At 41.3% G+C, this 17,503-nt stretch overlaps 1 protein-coding gene across 1 annotated transcript in view; it reads right to left on the minus strand.

Moving 5' to 3' along the window:
* Nucleotides 1-17,503, minus strand: part of DNAH12 (dynein axonemal heavy chain 12) — a 4,520,724-nt gene that overhangs the window by 3,262,368 nt on the left and 1,240,853 nt on the right. The window contains exon 14 of the mRNA XM_044078497.1: nucleotides 6,151-6,394. Coding sequence (XP_043934432.1) covers nucleotides 6,151-6,394 — 244 coding nt within the window. The remainder of the gene's footprint in view (nucleotides 1-6,150; nucleotides 6,395-17,503) is intronic.

Here is a 17,503-nt window from a genome sequence, read left to right on the forward strand (position 1 = left end):
AAACAATATGTTTTGAAACATATATTCAGTTGTAGTTCAGTTACTTTAAAATCACTTGTTGATCATTTAAAACAATACGTTGAAATAGTATTGATTATTTATATACATCACAAGATCTCAAATTATTCTTGTTTGAATCTATTTTTACAAATAAAGTGTTCGACTTGTTTGTTTGATGACTCAATGCTCCCTCGCAACCAAGCGAGTTAGTGTTATGTTCAATGATGTACAATAATGCACATGCTCCCATAGCTACCCCCAAATCTCCCGTAGGAAGTGAGTGCAACCTTTTGAATGTGTGCATTAGTTTTTTAACTTGAACACTCCCGTGTAACTGATGCTACCACTATGATAGTGTTGTAGTCAGGAAAACCTGGGGCGTGTGACCTCACACCTGAAATAACCAACGACAACCGCATCGTGGGAAACGAAACCCTAGGAGTGGACTCTCTAGTGTGAGTCTTCTGCCACCTGCCCAACAGGGTGACATACAGAGAACTCACATTACCAAAAACAGGAGTCTCTAGAGTGTGTGGGAGTTCCATCAGAATAAACACACTTCTGCTAGCACTAACTAGCGGCATTTGGGAATTGGTCTCGATGCATGGTTAGGGTTTTCTTACCGTGCATCTTTGGCCAACAGGTGGGTGGGTGCATAAGGAAGTTGGTGGGCCTGTGGGCAGGTGGCAGAAGACTCACACTAGAGAGTCCACTCCTAGGGTTTCGTTTCCCACGATGCGGTTGTCATTGGGTATTTCAGGTGTGAGGTCACACGCCCCAGGTTTTCCTGACTACAACACTATCATAGTGGTAGCATCAGTTACACGGGAGTGTTCAAGTTAAAAAACTAATGCACACATTCAAAAGGTTGCACTCACTTCCTACGGGAGATTTGGGGGTAGCTATGGGAGCATGTGCATTATTGTACATCATTGAACATAACACTAACTCGCTTGGTTGCGAGGGAGTATTGAGTCATCAAACAAACAAGTCGAACACTTTATTTGTAAAAATAGATTCAAACAAGAATAATTTGAGATCTTGTGATGTATATAAATAATCAATACTATTTCAACGTATCGTTTTAAATGATCAACAAGTGATTTTAAAGTAACTGAACTACAACTGAATATATGTTTCAAAACATATTGTTTGAACATAGGAGTCAAAATAGATTTTAAGATTGTGTTTCAATGATAATGGTTATACCATAACCATTAAATACATATGTATTTTTTTAAACAATGTAAAGTTTTAGGATAAACATATGTAGATAAATTCACGAATTTTTTCATATGATTTTCTCACTTTAAAATATAACATGTAACACCATTGTTATTAATATACAACAACATCATTTCCTGTTTAACCAGTATAAAACCAGGATGTAGGGAGGCATCCTGGTTTTTCTGAAGAAGTCCATGTAAAATTAAAGTGGAAGAAAGTGCTAAAACGTCTATTTGTCTTTGTGGCTGATTTTCGGTGTATTTCACTTGGTTGCTGTGGCAGTATTTTTAAATTTGGACCATACTTTTAGATACATGTTAACAGAAAAGGTGGGGGTTGGACCAAGTGTGGCCCCATGGAATTTGTATTTAGAGAAAAAGAAGCTACTATGGCAGATTAGATTAAATGCCTATAACTGGCCTGGAATAAATTATTATTGTTCAATGCATTGTTTATTGAAGTTAAGATCAATGTCTAGATAATACTGAGTACCAGATAGTTTGAAGGGTGTTACAATTAAGTTTTATCTGAAATGGATGTTAGCAATGTTGAATGGTAATTTTTTAAATAAATTTCTTTCTTACTACATGATAGTTATGTTATATTTATGCTGGATTTAACCAAAATATGTTAAATAGTTTTTTAATAATTGAGGGAACCACTATTTATTTATTTACTTGTGGTTTCATAAGGAGGATGTGTTTTTGTACCTTTATGTTTTTAAAGAACTGTGTCCGCTGAGTTTAATGAATAAGAGGATGGACAGATGATATCATTATTATAGTAGTTTTTGACTGGTGCATGAGCCGATATTTAAAAGATGATTGAAGAACTCCATATTAAGAAGTTTAAGTGGACAAAAGCGCTTATGACAGTTTTTAACATATTTTGTTTTGTAAAGCATAATAATGTCTAAATAGCTGGTGGTATGTTCTTTTCAGTCATATTTCTTATTTTTTTTTAATCAGTAAACCTCAGCAATGGGTTTTGAAAAGATAAAAGGTAATGATTCTGGGACTAAAGAGATTTCAGATACTATCATATCTTTCTCATATGAAGTCTTACTATGGGTATCATGAGAATCATTTATGCCATAAGACCCAAAAATCTTGAGGTATCCCCTTCACAGTGATCAAAGTCTGAGTCAAAAAACCTTAAGAACAAATCCAGATAAAGAAATATTTTTTCCTGTGGAAGAAAAACTCTTTGAACTGAGCTGTCTAGTTGACATCCCAAGAACACAGTACTGTGTCAAGGAGTCAAGAAAGACTTCTGAATGTTCTCTTGCAATCCAAGCTTGTGTAAAAGATCTCTCACTCAAGGGAGAGATTTCTTCTGACACTTTGAAAAAGACTCTGCAAAGATAAGCAGGTTATCTAAATATGGAAAAATGTGGATACTCTGTAACCTGCTATGAGCTGTAACTGGAGCTAGACATGTTGTAAACATGCTTGGGGCAGTGGATAGTCCAAAGGGTAAAGCACAAAACTAACAATGTGATCCAGACACATAAAACTTTAAGAGAAGCCTGAAGTCTGGATTAAAAGGGAAGTAACGATAAGTAACTTTTAAGTCTAGTGTTGCCAGGAAACTTGAAAATGGAAGAAGAGGTAGCAGGACGTGAAGTGACATCATTTTGACTTTGGGCACCATCACAAAGGTTTAGGAAAGAAACTGGTCTCCAATAATTTTCTTTCTTTGGCACTAGGAACATAATTGAATAAAAATCCGTCCTCCCCTGGAAAGGAAAAACTAGTTCTATCACTCCTTTTGATAGCATGTGATGAAGAACCAATGGAAATAAAACTCTGATCAGGAGGATGTGGAATGACCTCCTGGGAAGGAGAAATTCCTTCCTACTACCATGTGTAACCTTGATGAATGATTTTCAGAAGCCATTCATCTGAAACAATATATTACCAAAGAGAACAATGGAGATTCAGATTTTCTGGAAGAAAAAAGGGGCCAGGGTGGTGAGGACTCACAAGGTCTCTTGAGCAGTCATTCAAACCTGTTGGACTGTCCTTGGTTTTGGAAGGTTTGAGACTTTTTTTTGGAACCCTCTTACCTTTTCTTCTTAAATGTCTGTTTACCTCCATTTCTGGGGGGACTATTTATTCTATTTTTTGCCAAAATCAGATGTGGACATAGAAAATCCCTTGAAAATTTTGGAAAATGGGGACTGAAAAATCAACTTGTCACTTTTGTCACACTTACTGATCACCTCTGCACCAGAGGGGTCAAACATTTAATCTCTGTCCAAGGGAGAATTTAAAATCTCAGTTTAACATCATCTGGGAGGTTCTGAGAATGCAGCAATGCAAATCTCTTTAAAATAGTACTACTAGCCATAGCCCTGAAAGACGTACTAAAAGAGTCATACACACACTGTAAACAATGAGTAGTGATGACCTGTGCAATAGAAGAAAATAAATTATTCAAAGAAGATTTTTTCTCACATGAAGAAACCATGGATAAAACACTCCTTACACTTTCACAATTTGTCTGAACAAATGTTTAACATATGAGCTTGACAATTCAAAATTCTGAAAATCAATGTCACAGAAGTATACACTTTTTCCCAAACCTTTCAACAATGTTCCCATTGTTATCAGAAAAAGTAAGATTGGGATTAACTAACTGCTTAGCAGCAGTGAGTCAACTAAAGCTATAGTTGCTGTGTCAGGTTTAGGAATAGCTTGTAAAAATGTAAAAGAATGAGGAAATTTATACATCCTATGCCTTTTTAGGGGCAGTTGACTGACTATCAGGAAAACTGTAGGCAGTAACAGACACATCCTCTGAAACAGACAGAACAGGAGGAATGGGTTCTAGAAAATCCTTCTGTAACAACTCATACTATTTTCTGACGGACTGAAAAAATTCACTGCTCTTACGCTGAAAACACTGGCCTGGCATGTTCTATCAACAGACTCAGAAAAACAGAAAGGGAAAGCCCCACAGGGAGAATCAGAAACTGAGCTCCTCTCTGAGTCTGAATCAGAAATCTGAAGAAAAAAAACTGTATCCACCCCTGCATTTTCCTCTTCAGATTCGGAATCTTGAATCTCATCAACAAAAGAGGAATCCCTCTTTCTTTTGCAAGAAGGATCTACACCCTGAATTAAACCCTAAGCCAGACCCAATAAACTACTCCTATACACAGAAATTGAGGAGGAGGAGATACATGCATGTTTTTTCTGTCTCTTTATGACAGGGAAAATGGAGCCAACCCTGTTACCAATGGCAGCAGCAGCTTCCCCAGGGAAGGACACCACATTTAGAGAGAACAGGAAAACCTTCCTGGGTCAGACCCAGTAAATAACTTCTATCCAAAGACAAATGAGGAAGAGTTGATACATCCTTAGGTTTCTGTTTCTTTTTGACAGGAAAAATGGGGCCAACTGTGTTACTAATGGCAGAAGCAGCTTCCCCAGGGATAAGCAGAGTATTCTGGCACAAGTGGGAAAACTTCATTGTTCCCTCTTCCAGGACTGACAAGACTGTCTCTCCCTTGTCCACTGAGGAGACTCAAATAGCTGCAGAGTACATACCTAACCCCCAGCACATAGTGACTGTAGATGCTGCATTAGAGGGATCTGAGATAAAAAATGAGTGGTCTGAGATACAAAAATGGCCACCCACCTGCAGCTGATGCAAACTGCCAATCTGCTGTAGTGACAAAGGGTGTTTGCTTAATTTTTTTCTTTTTGTGGCTGGAAGAACGACCGACCAAGGGACTGGTAATCTGTTCCATGGTCAAGTAAAAAATGGTGCCTCTTTTATAGTAGACACTATTGTAAATAGTTATTTTAGTTGTTGTTTATTATTGTTCTTTTAGATATGTATATTTGTTTTATAATATTTCTATTATCATATATTAATGTTTTGCTGTTAAAATTTTCAATAAAAACAGCTGAGAAAAAATGGTGCCTCTTTCTTGGGGATGACATGCAGCAATTGTCAGTTAACACTACCAGTCCACATAAGTTACTTTTTTGACAGAAAAACACAGTGAAAGTATTTTAAAACACTATGTCAGCCCCAGAAAAGTAAAATAAATACAATTTCTCCACAGGAAAAAAAATGTTTTCAGTTAGTTTACACCACTTTTAAATTGTCAGAAAAAAATGAGCACTTCATTTAAAATTATGTAACAGTCTCGAGAGTCCATTAAAACAACACTCCTAGCTTTACAATAACTTTCCTGAAGAGAAAAGTAATAAAACATCAACAAAATTAAGAAAACGGAAGTCCCCCCCCCCAAAGGGAACTTATCTGCCCGGCAAAGGAAAGCAAAAGCCAACCGTTGATCCCTGAAAGCCTCAAGGAGCGTACTTTTCAGCAGCAGTAAACCTCTGAAGGGTTTCACACCCAAACCTGTCTTTTATTCAGCTCATGCTGCCTGACAGTTCAGGCACATGGTAGGTGCCTTGAAAGTTTGGAAGCCAACTGGCTGATATATCCTTGGCAGGATATAACCTATATATTTAAGGCTACTACAACAGTGATCAACATAATGAACATTAGTGTTTGATTAAATCAATGGACATTCGAAAAATAACACTTTCTATGAACAGCTTTAGGAGCTTTGCCCTCCCACCTCCCCAACACATAACCATTGCAAGGAGTATCCCATCACTCCCATTTGAATTATTCCCAGTCTACAATGCTCTATCTTGGGAAAAGCAACAATTCCCTTGAATTAATGAATTATGTTACACAAAGAAGTAGGAAAACATAATCTGACTTTGTTGCACTCAGGCATAAGAAATTACAAATACATGTGTGTGTGTGTGCTTAGAAACACATACACACACACACACGCACAAGAACACAAACACACACACACAAACACACACATACATCTATATCTGCACACATACACATAAGAAAACATACTGATAAATGGATTTCTACTACCTTGAAATCTTTAATCTGATCCATTACTGTTGAACACATGGTAATAATTGGATTATCCTTCTTTTCTTCTTCCTGTTTTCGATCAGTAGTTCTTCTGCGGGATGCTGATTTTTGTCTCTCTTGTTCTTCCTTTTTCTGCTTTTGCTGGAAAAATTTCAGCATTTTGTAGATTTCTCTGAAAAACTCATCTATTTCTGCTTCCATGATTTCACCATTCAAATCTGAAAAGGCCCCATCCATCCATCTAAAATAAAAAAACAAAACATAACTCAACAATATCCAAATATATATGTATAGTTATATGCATATGTATATGTATAATATATATATATATATATATATATATATATATATATATATATATATATATATGTATATATATATATATATATATATATATATATGTATATTTGCATATATATATACATATATATATATATATATATATATACACACACACACACACACACACATACATATACACACACACATATGTGCATATATGTGTGTAAGTGCGTGTGTGTGTGTATGTATGTATGTATATATATATATATATATATATATATATATATATATATGTGTGTGTGTGTGTGTGTGTGTGTTTGTGTGTGTGTATATACACTCACACACCAACAAAAACACTTAAAACATTTAAACTTCTAAAATATCATTACCATTGTCATTCTTAAAAACTCAAGTTTAGGAAAAAATGGGCATCAGAAAATGCAGTTGTGTGATAACACTCACCATATATAACAGATACAATCTTATTATATCAGTTAATCCAAGACAGATTCATCCTTTCTGCCAATCAGAATCTGGCAAATTTCCTTGAAGATTGCATATTTTAGTATTTATGCACTCTTTATCAATACATACTGTGCAGTCAGCCTCTGACAGTGTAACTGTGCATGTCTTTTGACCAACCAATCTGCTCTTGAGTTCAAGCAAGCATTTTCTGTAAATCAAGAAATAACAATGCAATTTATCACCAACACTGCTAATATGTAATATAAAGGTATATACTTACTTATTTAAATAGGAAGACAATCCACCCACAGGGGAAATGTGACAGAGTGTTTCTGACTTATCAGGAAAGGTCTCCTCATAGAGCAAGTAACATAGTAAGAACACATCTGTTCCATTTAACCTGGAGAGTCCTTCTCAATGAGTCCTTGGATGAGATGTCCTTCAAGAAGTAACCACTAAGGACAGGGAAGCAATGGTCTATCCCAAAGACCAAGTTCAGCTACCTGAATCCTGAAGTACAGTCGTGCCAAAGGAAGCCTAACCCTTTCAGCTGTGGTTGAGACAATATTATTTGGCGAAGTTGTGCATCAACAACCAAGTAGTCAAAGAGCAAACATCTGCAATGAAGACATTTCTGATGCAAGTACTGAAGTAGCCAACTTAGGTATAAGGGCTGAGGAGGATTAGTAACTGGCAATGAAATCAATGCATTTAAGGAGCACAATGTGCTGCGACCTGTCATGGTGATCAGACATGTGAAAATGTCAGACACTCACCCAGGCCAGGAATCTTAGTTTCAACCAGAACAGCACTGACTTAAAGTTTTAGACAAGAATGAATGTTAAGTTGTCAATCTCGCCTTCATTCTTGCTTGATGGCGAGAACTCCTTTTACCAGCTCGAGGCAGCCCCATATCCCATGATGCAAGGCAGTAAGTACCTAGATCGGAGGTCTTCTTTACCAGCTCCTGGTAAGTTTTTCACTTTGTGAGTTTTAAGCCCTTTTTATTAAAAACCTTGTTTTGATAGTTTTAAACTTATATATTACCTTTTCTGACAGAAATCCCTGTCTCCTTTAATTTTTGTTAGTGTATCTTAAAAACCCTTCCCATCCCCTGTTAGGGTGTGTGTATTGGTTTTGTAGAATACCTTTTGGTATTTATTTAAGTTAATTTTGACTGGTGTGTGTGTGTGTTTTTGGCACCATGTCAAAGGAGAGGGTCTCAGGTTTTAAGAAGTGTGACTCGTGCTGTCAGAAGATGTCTCTGACAGGCGGTCACACTTCTTGTATTGTCTGGGCCCTCTTCACCTGCAGGACTCCTGTGCTATTTGTCACTCCTTCAGCCAGAGAGTCCTGCAGGAGAGATAACAAACTGGTTCTTAGGGGCCTTCTTAAGCCGGAGGGCTCTCGGCTAAGTCGGCTCCATCAAAACCAGCAAGAGTTTCCAAGGCCCAGGCTTCTGTTCCTAAGCCTGCGGCCTCGGCTCCGACTCGTCGAGATCGCTCGGCTGGAGCCGATTCTGGCACTCGGCACCGATGGCTATCGGTGCATGTCGGCTCGATGGCTCCGACACCCATGTGGCACAGGCATCGGTGTCGGCTCGGGCGGCCGACACCGTTACTTTGGTGGCTGTATCGGCTCTGGCTGGAGCGATTCTGTCGGCTCCGAAGTCGGCGCCGACAGGATCTGTAATATCGGCTCCGATGGCTCATTCCAGGAAGAGGTCGAGGTCTCCTTCCTTGGAGCCGATACTTTCTTCTATCGGAATGGAGCCATCGGAGCCGATCTTCAAGGTCATCCAGGTTGTCAGATCATGACCTAGAGTGGTCAGTAGATTACTCAAGTCACAGGTACTGGCCCAAATGTTACACAGTCCGTCTCAGCAGGCGACTGTTGGTCCATACCCGTTACAGTTCCTCCTTCAACTCTACCCCAGAGTTTGGAGTTGGAGTCTTCGGGCATGGTTACTGCTACGGCTGGAGGACGGATACCCCTTCTGTTCCTTCAGCCTCTACTCTTATCTCCTCTTCCTTAGAGGATTCGTGGTCGGGCTTCCATGGTCTCCTCCGAGGGTGAGTGGCATCGGACCCTTGTCCGAGCCCGCTCTTCCCTTGGAGCCTCGGGTGAGCTCGGCTCCGACATCTGCCTCGGAGACTTCCCTTCGGTGGTCGGAGTTCCTAGCTCTTGGGCGGGTTCTCTCGGACCTGCCTGGGAGGGAGCATTCGAGGTAATGAAGAGTGTACTGGCCACTGGTATCAGTCAGCAGTCTGTTCCCGTAGCTCCTCCCTCGATAGTACCTGTTGACATCTCTGCCACTTCTCTTGCTACAGGAACCAGAGATCCTTCGCCTCAGGTTTCCCCATTGGGAATTTCCCTTCTCCTGATGCTTGGGAGATCCTCCTAGGAAGAGGACTTGTAAGAGGAAGCATGTAGACTCGAGTCTGTCACTTGGATACTGACTTTGATGAGTCAGAGGGATCCCTAGATCCCCTCTGAGGATGTCTCCTTCTCAGACATCCTAGAACTTCTGAAACAGAGGGAAACTGGCCCACCAACAATCCCTCTGAGGATGAGTCAGTATACCTAGAGGCGTTTGGATCTCGGCCCTCCACCTCCTGGGTGTCTCGCCTTTCGACCCCCTTATGCAGGTTATTGCGGCGTGGGCAGCTCCTGACTCTGTAGAGCCAGTCCCTAGGAGGCCTTCAAAATTCATCACTGCCCAGTGACAAACAATTCCTTACCAAGGGTGTCGCTGATGCCATGGTGGTGGCTGCGGCCACCAAAAGGAACTTGCAGATCCTTCCGTGCCGTCCATCCTCCTAATAAGGACTCTAGGACCATGGATCGGATGTTTTCCTCAGCGACCTTTGCTACTGAATTATCTTTGTCACTTCACCAGACTCCAGAGATATCCTGAAGGAGCTGGGAGAAGTAGTTCAGGATCCTACAGCTGCAGGGGCTCAAGAAAAGATTGCTTCAGCTAGGAACCCTCAATTCCATTGCTAACTCCTCCATGCGGCTAATATCTTATGCTGCGGATGGGAGCACAGGTGTGGCTCATAGGCGCCAAGCCTGGATGCGACTATGTGATTTTGCGGATCCCTTTAAGGCGTCCTTCACAAATTCTCCCTTTGATGGGTCAGCTTTGTTTGGCCCTCAGGTGAAGGAGACCTTGACCAGGTGTGAGCAGGACGGCAAGACTCTTTCTGCTGTTGGAGTCCGTTTTCCACCTTCTAGGCCTTATCCCAAGGGACAGAAGGGTGGGAAGATGTGGTTCCGTAAATCCCAAGGAGTCACGCCGGATTCACGTGGTCAGTTTACCCTAGAGGCAGAGGGATAACAACACTAGAGGCAGAGGGGTCCGAAGAACCAAGGAAACAGGGAGCCTCTCTCTGATAAGCCCTTTCAACATCCCTGAGGTGTTGCCCGGCTGTCCCTCCTTGGAGGCAGTCGGGAAGATTATCACTGTACCCAGAAGCCTGGCATTCCCTCACTCAAGACAGATGGGTACAGTCGATCATATCCAAGGGTTACATAATTCCTTTCGAGGAAAGTCCCTTCCCTCAAGTTCCCTTCCAGATGTACCAACGGTCTAAGGGAAATTGCAGAGTTAGAAATCGCAAAACTACTGCAAAAGAGCCATTCAGCCAGTTACAATAGACCATTCAGAGCCGGAATCTACTCAAGGTTCTTTTGGTCCCCAAAAGACGGGAGACTGGAGACCAATATTGGATCTCAGCAGACTCAACAAGTCTGTCAGGAAGACAAGATTCGAATGGTCACTCTTCAGTCAATTCTGCCCTTCTTACAGAAGGACAACTGGATGTGCTCAATAGATCTTCAGGATGCGTACTATCACATCAAAATTCACAGACGCTCCAGGAGATTTCTCCGCTTTCGGCTGGGGTCCAGTCACTTCCAGTTCAGAGCCCTGTCCTTTGGTCTCACTACAGCCCCCAGAGTGTTCACCAAATGCATGGCAGTGGTCACGGCTCACCTGAGACGTCAAGGATTCCAGGTGTTTCCGTATCTCGACGACTGGCTCCTGTCAGCCACCACCAGGCATCAGCTTATACAAGCCAGGGATTACACAATAGACCTTTGTTCTCATTTAGGCATCTCAATCAACTTGAAAAGTCATCCTTATCGCCCTGCCAGTCTATTACCTTCATAGGCGCAAACTTAAACACTGTTCGGATGTCAGCTACCCTTACAGAACAAAGAGTTTCAGACATTCAGACTCATGTCAGGATCATTCTGGCCAGCAAGAAAGTACAGGCCAGAATGGTTCTAAAGGTATTAGGTCTCATGGCTGCGGCCATTACTCTTCTTCCCTGGCTCGATTCTACATGCGCCTCCTTCAGTGGATGCTGTTCACACAGTGGTCATACCAGCAACTCCCAATGCGTCACCAGATTCTGGTGACACAGACATGCAAACAACATCTTGCTTGGTGGATCACATCGTCTCAGGTTCACCAAGGCAGGTGCTTTGTACCCCGTCCCGATAGCCACTGTCACCACGGATGCCTCCCTGATCGGGTGGGGGGGCAGGATGGTTCATGGGACGTGGCAACCGTTCGAGTACCATCTGCACATAAATGTCCTGGAGATGAGAGCAGTGCTTTTAACGCGTTGCAAGCCCTCAACGACTTTCTTCCCGTAGGGACAATTGCAGTCCACACAGACAACATGTCTGTAGTTTGGTATATCAACAAACAGGGCGGAACCAAGTCCTACCCCTTGTGTCGAGCGCTCAGACTTTGGCAATGGGCGATCTCCTCTCATCGGTTTCTGGTAGCAACGCATATCCCTGGGAAAACCAACATTATAGCGGACAGATTGAGCAGAGCTATCCTCATGCCTCACGAGTGGTCTCTCAAGCAATCTATAGCGGAAGAGATTTTTCTGGAATGGGGTCGTCCATGTTGCGATCTTTTGCTACTCCCCAAAACAGCAAATGTCCAGATTTCTTCAGCCTCTTCCCTCTATCAGGCCATCCCCAGAGACGCTCTGACCCAGGATTGGCCCCAGGGACTTCTTTATGCCTTCCCTCCATTTCCTCTGATCCCTCAGGTGATCCAGAAAGCTACCGTTTGAGAGCCAAATTGATTCTCATTGCCCCTTACTGGCCTCGACAAGTTTGGTTCCCGTTCCTCCATCATCACCTTTTGGTGCAGCCGTGGCATCTGGACCCAGTGCCAGATCTACTGATTCACCAATCCGGTCAGCTGCACCGGTCAATCCCTTCTCTCAACCTCACAGCATGGTTGCTCCACTTCCTTCCTTAGCCAGGCTTCCTTTGATCTCTAACCCAGTTAGAGACATCATTGTAACTTCACTAAAATCCTCTACCAGGAGGATTTACACAAGCAAATGGAACGTTTCTCTTATTGGGCTAAGGCCCAAAATATTGATCCTTTTACTGCCCCTGTTCAGGCAGTTCTGGACTTTAGCAGAGATTTTTCATGCAGGCTCCTCTTCTTCCACAGTCAGAGTTCAATTGGCTGCTATTTCTAATTTTCATGTCGGGATAGCAGATCATAATATTATGTCCCATAGGCTCTGCAGGGCCTTCTTGAAAGGAATTTTCCTACTAAAGCCTCCAATCAGGAATCCTCCTCCTCAGTGGGATCTAAATTTAGTGCTGACATCCTTGATTCTTCCCCTTCGAGCCAGCTGTTTCTTGTTCCCTGAAATATCTTTCTTGGAAAACTTTATTCCTAGTGGCTATTACATCTGCCAGGAGAGTGTCTGAACTTCATGCTCTTTCGGTTCGACCCTCGTATTTTATTTTTCACAAAGACAGAGTATCTTTGAGAACCAATCCATCCTTTTACCTAAGGTCGCTTCAAAGAACAATCTGAATCAATCCATTGATCTCCTGTATTTTTCCTAACTATTCAGATAGAGCCGAACAAAACTACATTATCTTGGCGTCCACCGTCAGCTTAGATATTATTTGGATAGAACAAAAAATTTAGAAAATCTGATCAACTTTTGTTTCCTATGCAGATAATAAAAAGGCCTTCCTGTTTCTAAAGTGACTTTGTCCAGATGGCTTTCTTCGGTCATCACTGAAATTTACGATCAGGGGAAAACAGCTGTGCTCAAAACCTAAAGCACATTCAACTAGGAGTTTAGCTACTTCTACAGCTTTTCAAGCTAGACTGCCTTTGGACACTATTTGTGCAGCGCCACTTGGGCCACTCCTCACACTTTTGTTTCCCATTACAAATTGGACTTGGCCTCCAGGGACAGAGCCAGTTTTGGCTCTACAGTCCTCAAAAGTTTGTTCCATTCAGCCACCCAGGCTAGAGGTGCTAGGGTCGCGGTCCCATCAAGCAAGAATGGAGGCGTGATTGACAACTTAACATTAAGTAGTTATGTACCTACCATAACGTTCCATGTTAGTTGTCTTCTCGCCTTCTTTCTGCCACCCTCCTTCCCCTGGCCTGGACAGACCTTGTATAAGAAACTATTATGCTACAGCCCATTCAGACCTGGTCCTTTTTCCATTTGTAAGTTTCCTCTTCCTTTGGGAAGTATTTTATGCTTGGTGTTATTGCCCTTTGTCAACAAACGAGATCTGGGTACTTACTGCCTTGCATCATGGGATATGGGGCTGCCTCGAGCTGGTAAAAGGAGTTCTCGAGCTAAAGCAAGTGGGAGCCGAGGATCGGCTCGAACCCATCAAGCAAGAAAGAAGGCGAGAAGACAACTAACATGGAACGTTATGGTAGGTACATAACTTCTTATTTTGCTATATAATTACATTATATTCATAGTATTGATTTCCCCCATATTTTATCCCAGGTTAGAGACCAAACATAAGTAATAGTGTTAGGATAAACAGAATGAAAAAAAGAAGGATCTTAAAATCAAAAAATATGAATGAAATTTGAAAGTTGCAGACAGCCACAAGACCTGTGAACTGTTAATTTGCTGTAAATATCCTAAATGATTTAGAGAACTACAATAAGTTTGAGATTTCCTCAAGTCCACACTTTTCTTTAGATGAATGGCAGAATGAGGAATTCATATGAAGAATAGTTGGGAAAAATCTTCATTTAAATTATTACAGCCTTAGAAAGTGTAGTAACATTTTAAAGTTTTCCATGTTGTCAAATCTTGTATTATGGCCAAGTTTTTTCATATACTATTAGTGTTACAGTTAAGACTATATTAAGAAAATATAATTCCTAAAACCGTTAAATATTTCAGTGAGATAGTTTAATACCAAAATACATCATAGTAGTAGCTGATAGACTAACAGTTATCACAAAGAAGAAACAGAACTGTCTTATTGATATTAAGATACCTGTTAACACAAAAATACTAATAATAGATACATTTATAGAATATAATTCTAAGGGTACTGAAAATAACTATTAATGTCATCAGCAAAAGCTGTAAATGGAAGGATTTATGCCAATAAAGACTAGTAGAAATTGAAAAAAAATGAAGTACGAGTTCAAAGACGGTTTAATGGAGTAACAGGTAATGGCACATGCCCCCCCCCCCCCGTAACACTATGTACCCTCATGAATGTCACAGTCCCTGAAACATTAAAAAGTTAAAAAAAAACACGATCCAAAGTTCTAACCTCCCACATGCAGCATACAAGAAAATAAGGGCAATGCAGTGATTGTTGTGGATCCCATTTTGGAGTCCCAGGAAGAAAGGAAATCTTCTCCAGGTCCCAGGGAATGGCCAGGACATTGGTGTTTATTGCTGAATGGCCCCAACATCATTTGTCTAGAAAATATATATTTCCAATATCTGAAGATGAGTAGACTGTCCCCCCTCAGGCTTCATTCCTCCAGGTCTTTAATGTCAGCCACATCTAGATTAACAGCAACACTATGGCAGACTCTGATTATAACAAGATGATGGAGGCACTCCCTTTAAACCCACAAAAAAGACTGGTCTGGTCCCATTCTCAACAATTAAGTCTTACTAAATTACTGTGATAGCTGTGCATTTATTTTTTTTATTTGCCATCTGAGTGAAAATTGCCTTGGTTTAACTCTAGTGAGACCACAGAAAGAACCTAGCCAGTACAGGCACATAGAACCTTAAATTTCTGTAATTTTGCCACAAATTCCTAGTGCACTTAATAGTCAGTAGATGCCCAAAGAGACTCAGGTTTGCACAGCGCAGTCTGTTGTGCTTCCTGTTTAGACTTGCACTGTTTATTCTTTAGACAAGACTTAGACTGTTCATTTTAGACAGATAGCCCTTCAGAAAATCCACTCCAAATCTTTTAGCAGTACTCTCCCTTCATCCCACATTAGTAAGCATGTGGAAGTAAAAAGTTATGTACTCACCATAATGTTCCATCTGTGTTGTCCATCTTCATTCTTACTCAGCTGAGTTTGGATCAGAGACTCAGATTCAACCTGGCCACTTCTTCCTGACCATAAGATCCTACAACTCTCGAGCTCCTCCCTTTACCCAACCTAACATACCTCAGATTGAATTTGCTCCCCCTAGATATAAGAGGACAGTGGCAGAAAAGAAAAATGGGAAGCTGGAGTTCAAATAAGGAACAGAGGTTCCTATAAAACCCTTAGATATCTTTGGAAGTAAAAAAAAAGGAGGGATTAGGTGGGTGGGGAGTTGAGGAAGGATAATAATGGACAACACAGATGGAAAATTATGGTGAGTACATAATGTTTTAGTCTGATGTTGTCATTTTCTTTCATTCATTCCTCGACTGATGGGACAAAGTCCCTGTCTAACACAACCCTGAGAGGACCCAAGGAAATTTATTCCAGAGCACTGCTGAGCCAAAAGCTGCTCTGTTCTAGAGACCAGATCGAATTTTCTAATGAGCAAAAAAGGTATGTGGATTAGCCCATGTTGTGGCTGCACCAATATCATCCAAGGATGCTCTAGACCACAAAATTGATGAAAATGCCATAGACCTACTGGAATGGGGCCTAAAAGGTTTAGGTAAAGATAAACCCAAGTTTCCATAGACAAAGGTAACACAATCAGTTAATAATTTGGCCAATGTAACTATAGATACTGGATTACCTAATCTGGTAGGAGAAAATGAAACAAACAACTGGTCAGATTTTCTAAAGTCTCTGGTTCTGCAAAGGTAGAAACAAAGTTATCTATGCACATCTAACAGATGTACTCCCTCTCCCTTGTTTGAGAAATTTGCAAAGAGCACTGGGAGATTAATGACCTGGTTAATATTTGAATCAGAAGCTACCTTAGGTAAAAAAGGTTAGCTCATAATGACACCCTGCCCTTGTGAAAAATTAAATAAGGAGCTTTTGAAGGCAGAGGCTGGAGATCAGATACTCTTCTGGCTGACGTAATAGCTACAAGTAAAATGGTCTTCCAAGACAACAATTTGAGGTCAGCTTTGGCCAAAGGTTCAAAGGGAGGTTGAGTTAAAGCCTGACGCATTACATTTAAATCCAAGGTGTAGTAGGGTATTTCAAAGGAGGTCTAAGCAGAAAAGCTCCCTTGAGGAAAGCCCTGCAAAGCTTAGAAGAAGCTAAGGTAGAATTATTTTCACCCAGGTAAAAATTACAAATGGCAGCCAAATGAACTTTAATTGTTGAGAAACTAGCCCCTTAACTGAAAATAGAAGCTAAGAAATCAAGGATAGTTGGGATAGGCACTGAAAAGGGATTCAAGTCTTTGCTGAGGGTCCAAAAGACACATCTTTTCCATTTACTCTTGTAAATCTTTCCAGTAGAGGCTTTATGGGAAGATAGCAAAATGTGCCAGATGGAGAAGGACAGCCTGGGCTGTCTAGCAATCAGTGAAACTAGAGAAGCCATGCAGTCAACTGGAGGCCTGCTATGTCCATGTGAGCTATGTCTGATGGGTAACATAGGAGGTCTGGAGTTGAGTCCAGAATTCAAGGTAGATGTAGAAGACAAGACCAGAGGAATGGGAACCAAATCTGACAAGGTCAAAAGGGTGCAATGAGCATAATTGTGCTCCTCAACTGGACTGTGTTCTGAAGAAACTTTGGAATTAGTTACAAGGGGGGAAAAGCATAAAGGAGACCAGAGGGCCAGTCGTGAACTAGAGCATCTCTCAGTGACTCGCCCGCTGGAGGGATCAGGGCAAAGAACCTGCTGCATTTCTTGTTGAGGACAGATGTGAAAAGATCTCAACATTGGTGGTCCCCATTGATGGAAAATTCTCTCTGCCACACTGACATTGAGAGACCACTCATGAGGCATTAGAATGGATCTTCTTAATTTGTCCACAATCACACTGGATTTCTCCAGGCCTGTGCATTGCTATTAGAAAGTGATTGGAAGAGATCACCCATTGGCATACACTCATAGATTCTTGACAAAGGCAGTAAGATTTGGTTTGTCCTTGTTTGTTGATGTACCAGACTACTGACATGTTGTCCATCTCTATCGCAATTGTCCCGGATGGGGGAATGTCTTGAAAAGCTTGCAATGCTAGGAGTATTGCTCTCATCTCCAGGACACTGATATACGTGTGGGCCTCTATGGGGGGACCACATAACTTGGACCATCCTTCCCAAGCACTGCTCCTCCCCTGAGCTAGGAGGCACCCGTGGTTGTCATGGCCTTGGGGAGGGGAAGAACAAAGAG

The sequence above is a fragment of the Protopterus annectens genome, chromosome 7.part1 (genome assembly GCF_019279795.1).
Source record: "Protopterus annectens isolate FY-2018-M chromosome 7.part1, PAN1.0, whole genome shotgun sequence".
Taxonomy (NCBI): domain Eukaryota; kingdom Metazoa; phylum Chordata; order Ceratodontiformes; family Protopteridae; genus Protopterus; species Protopterus annectens.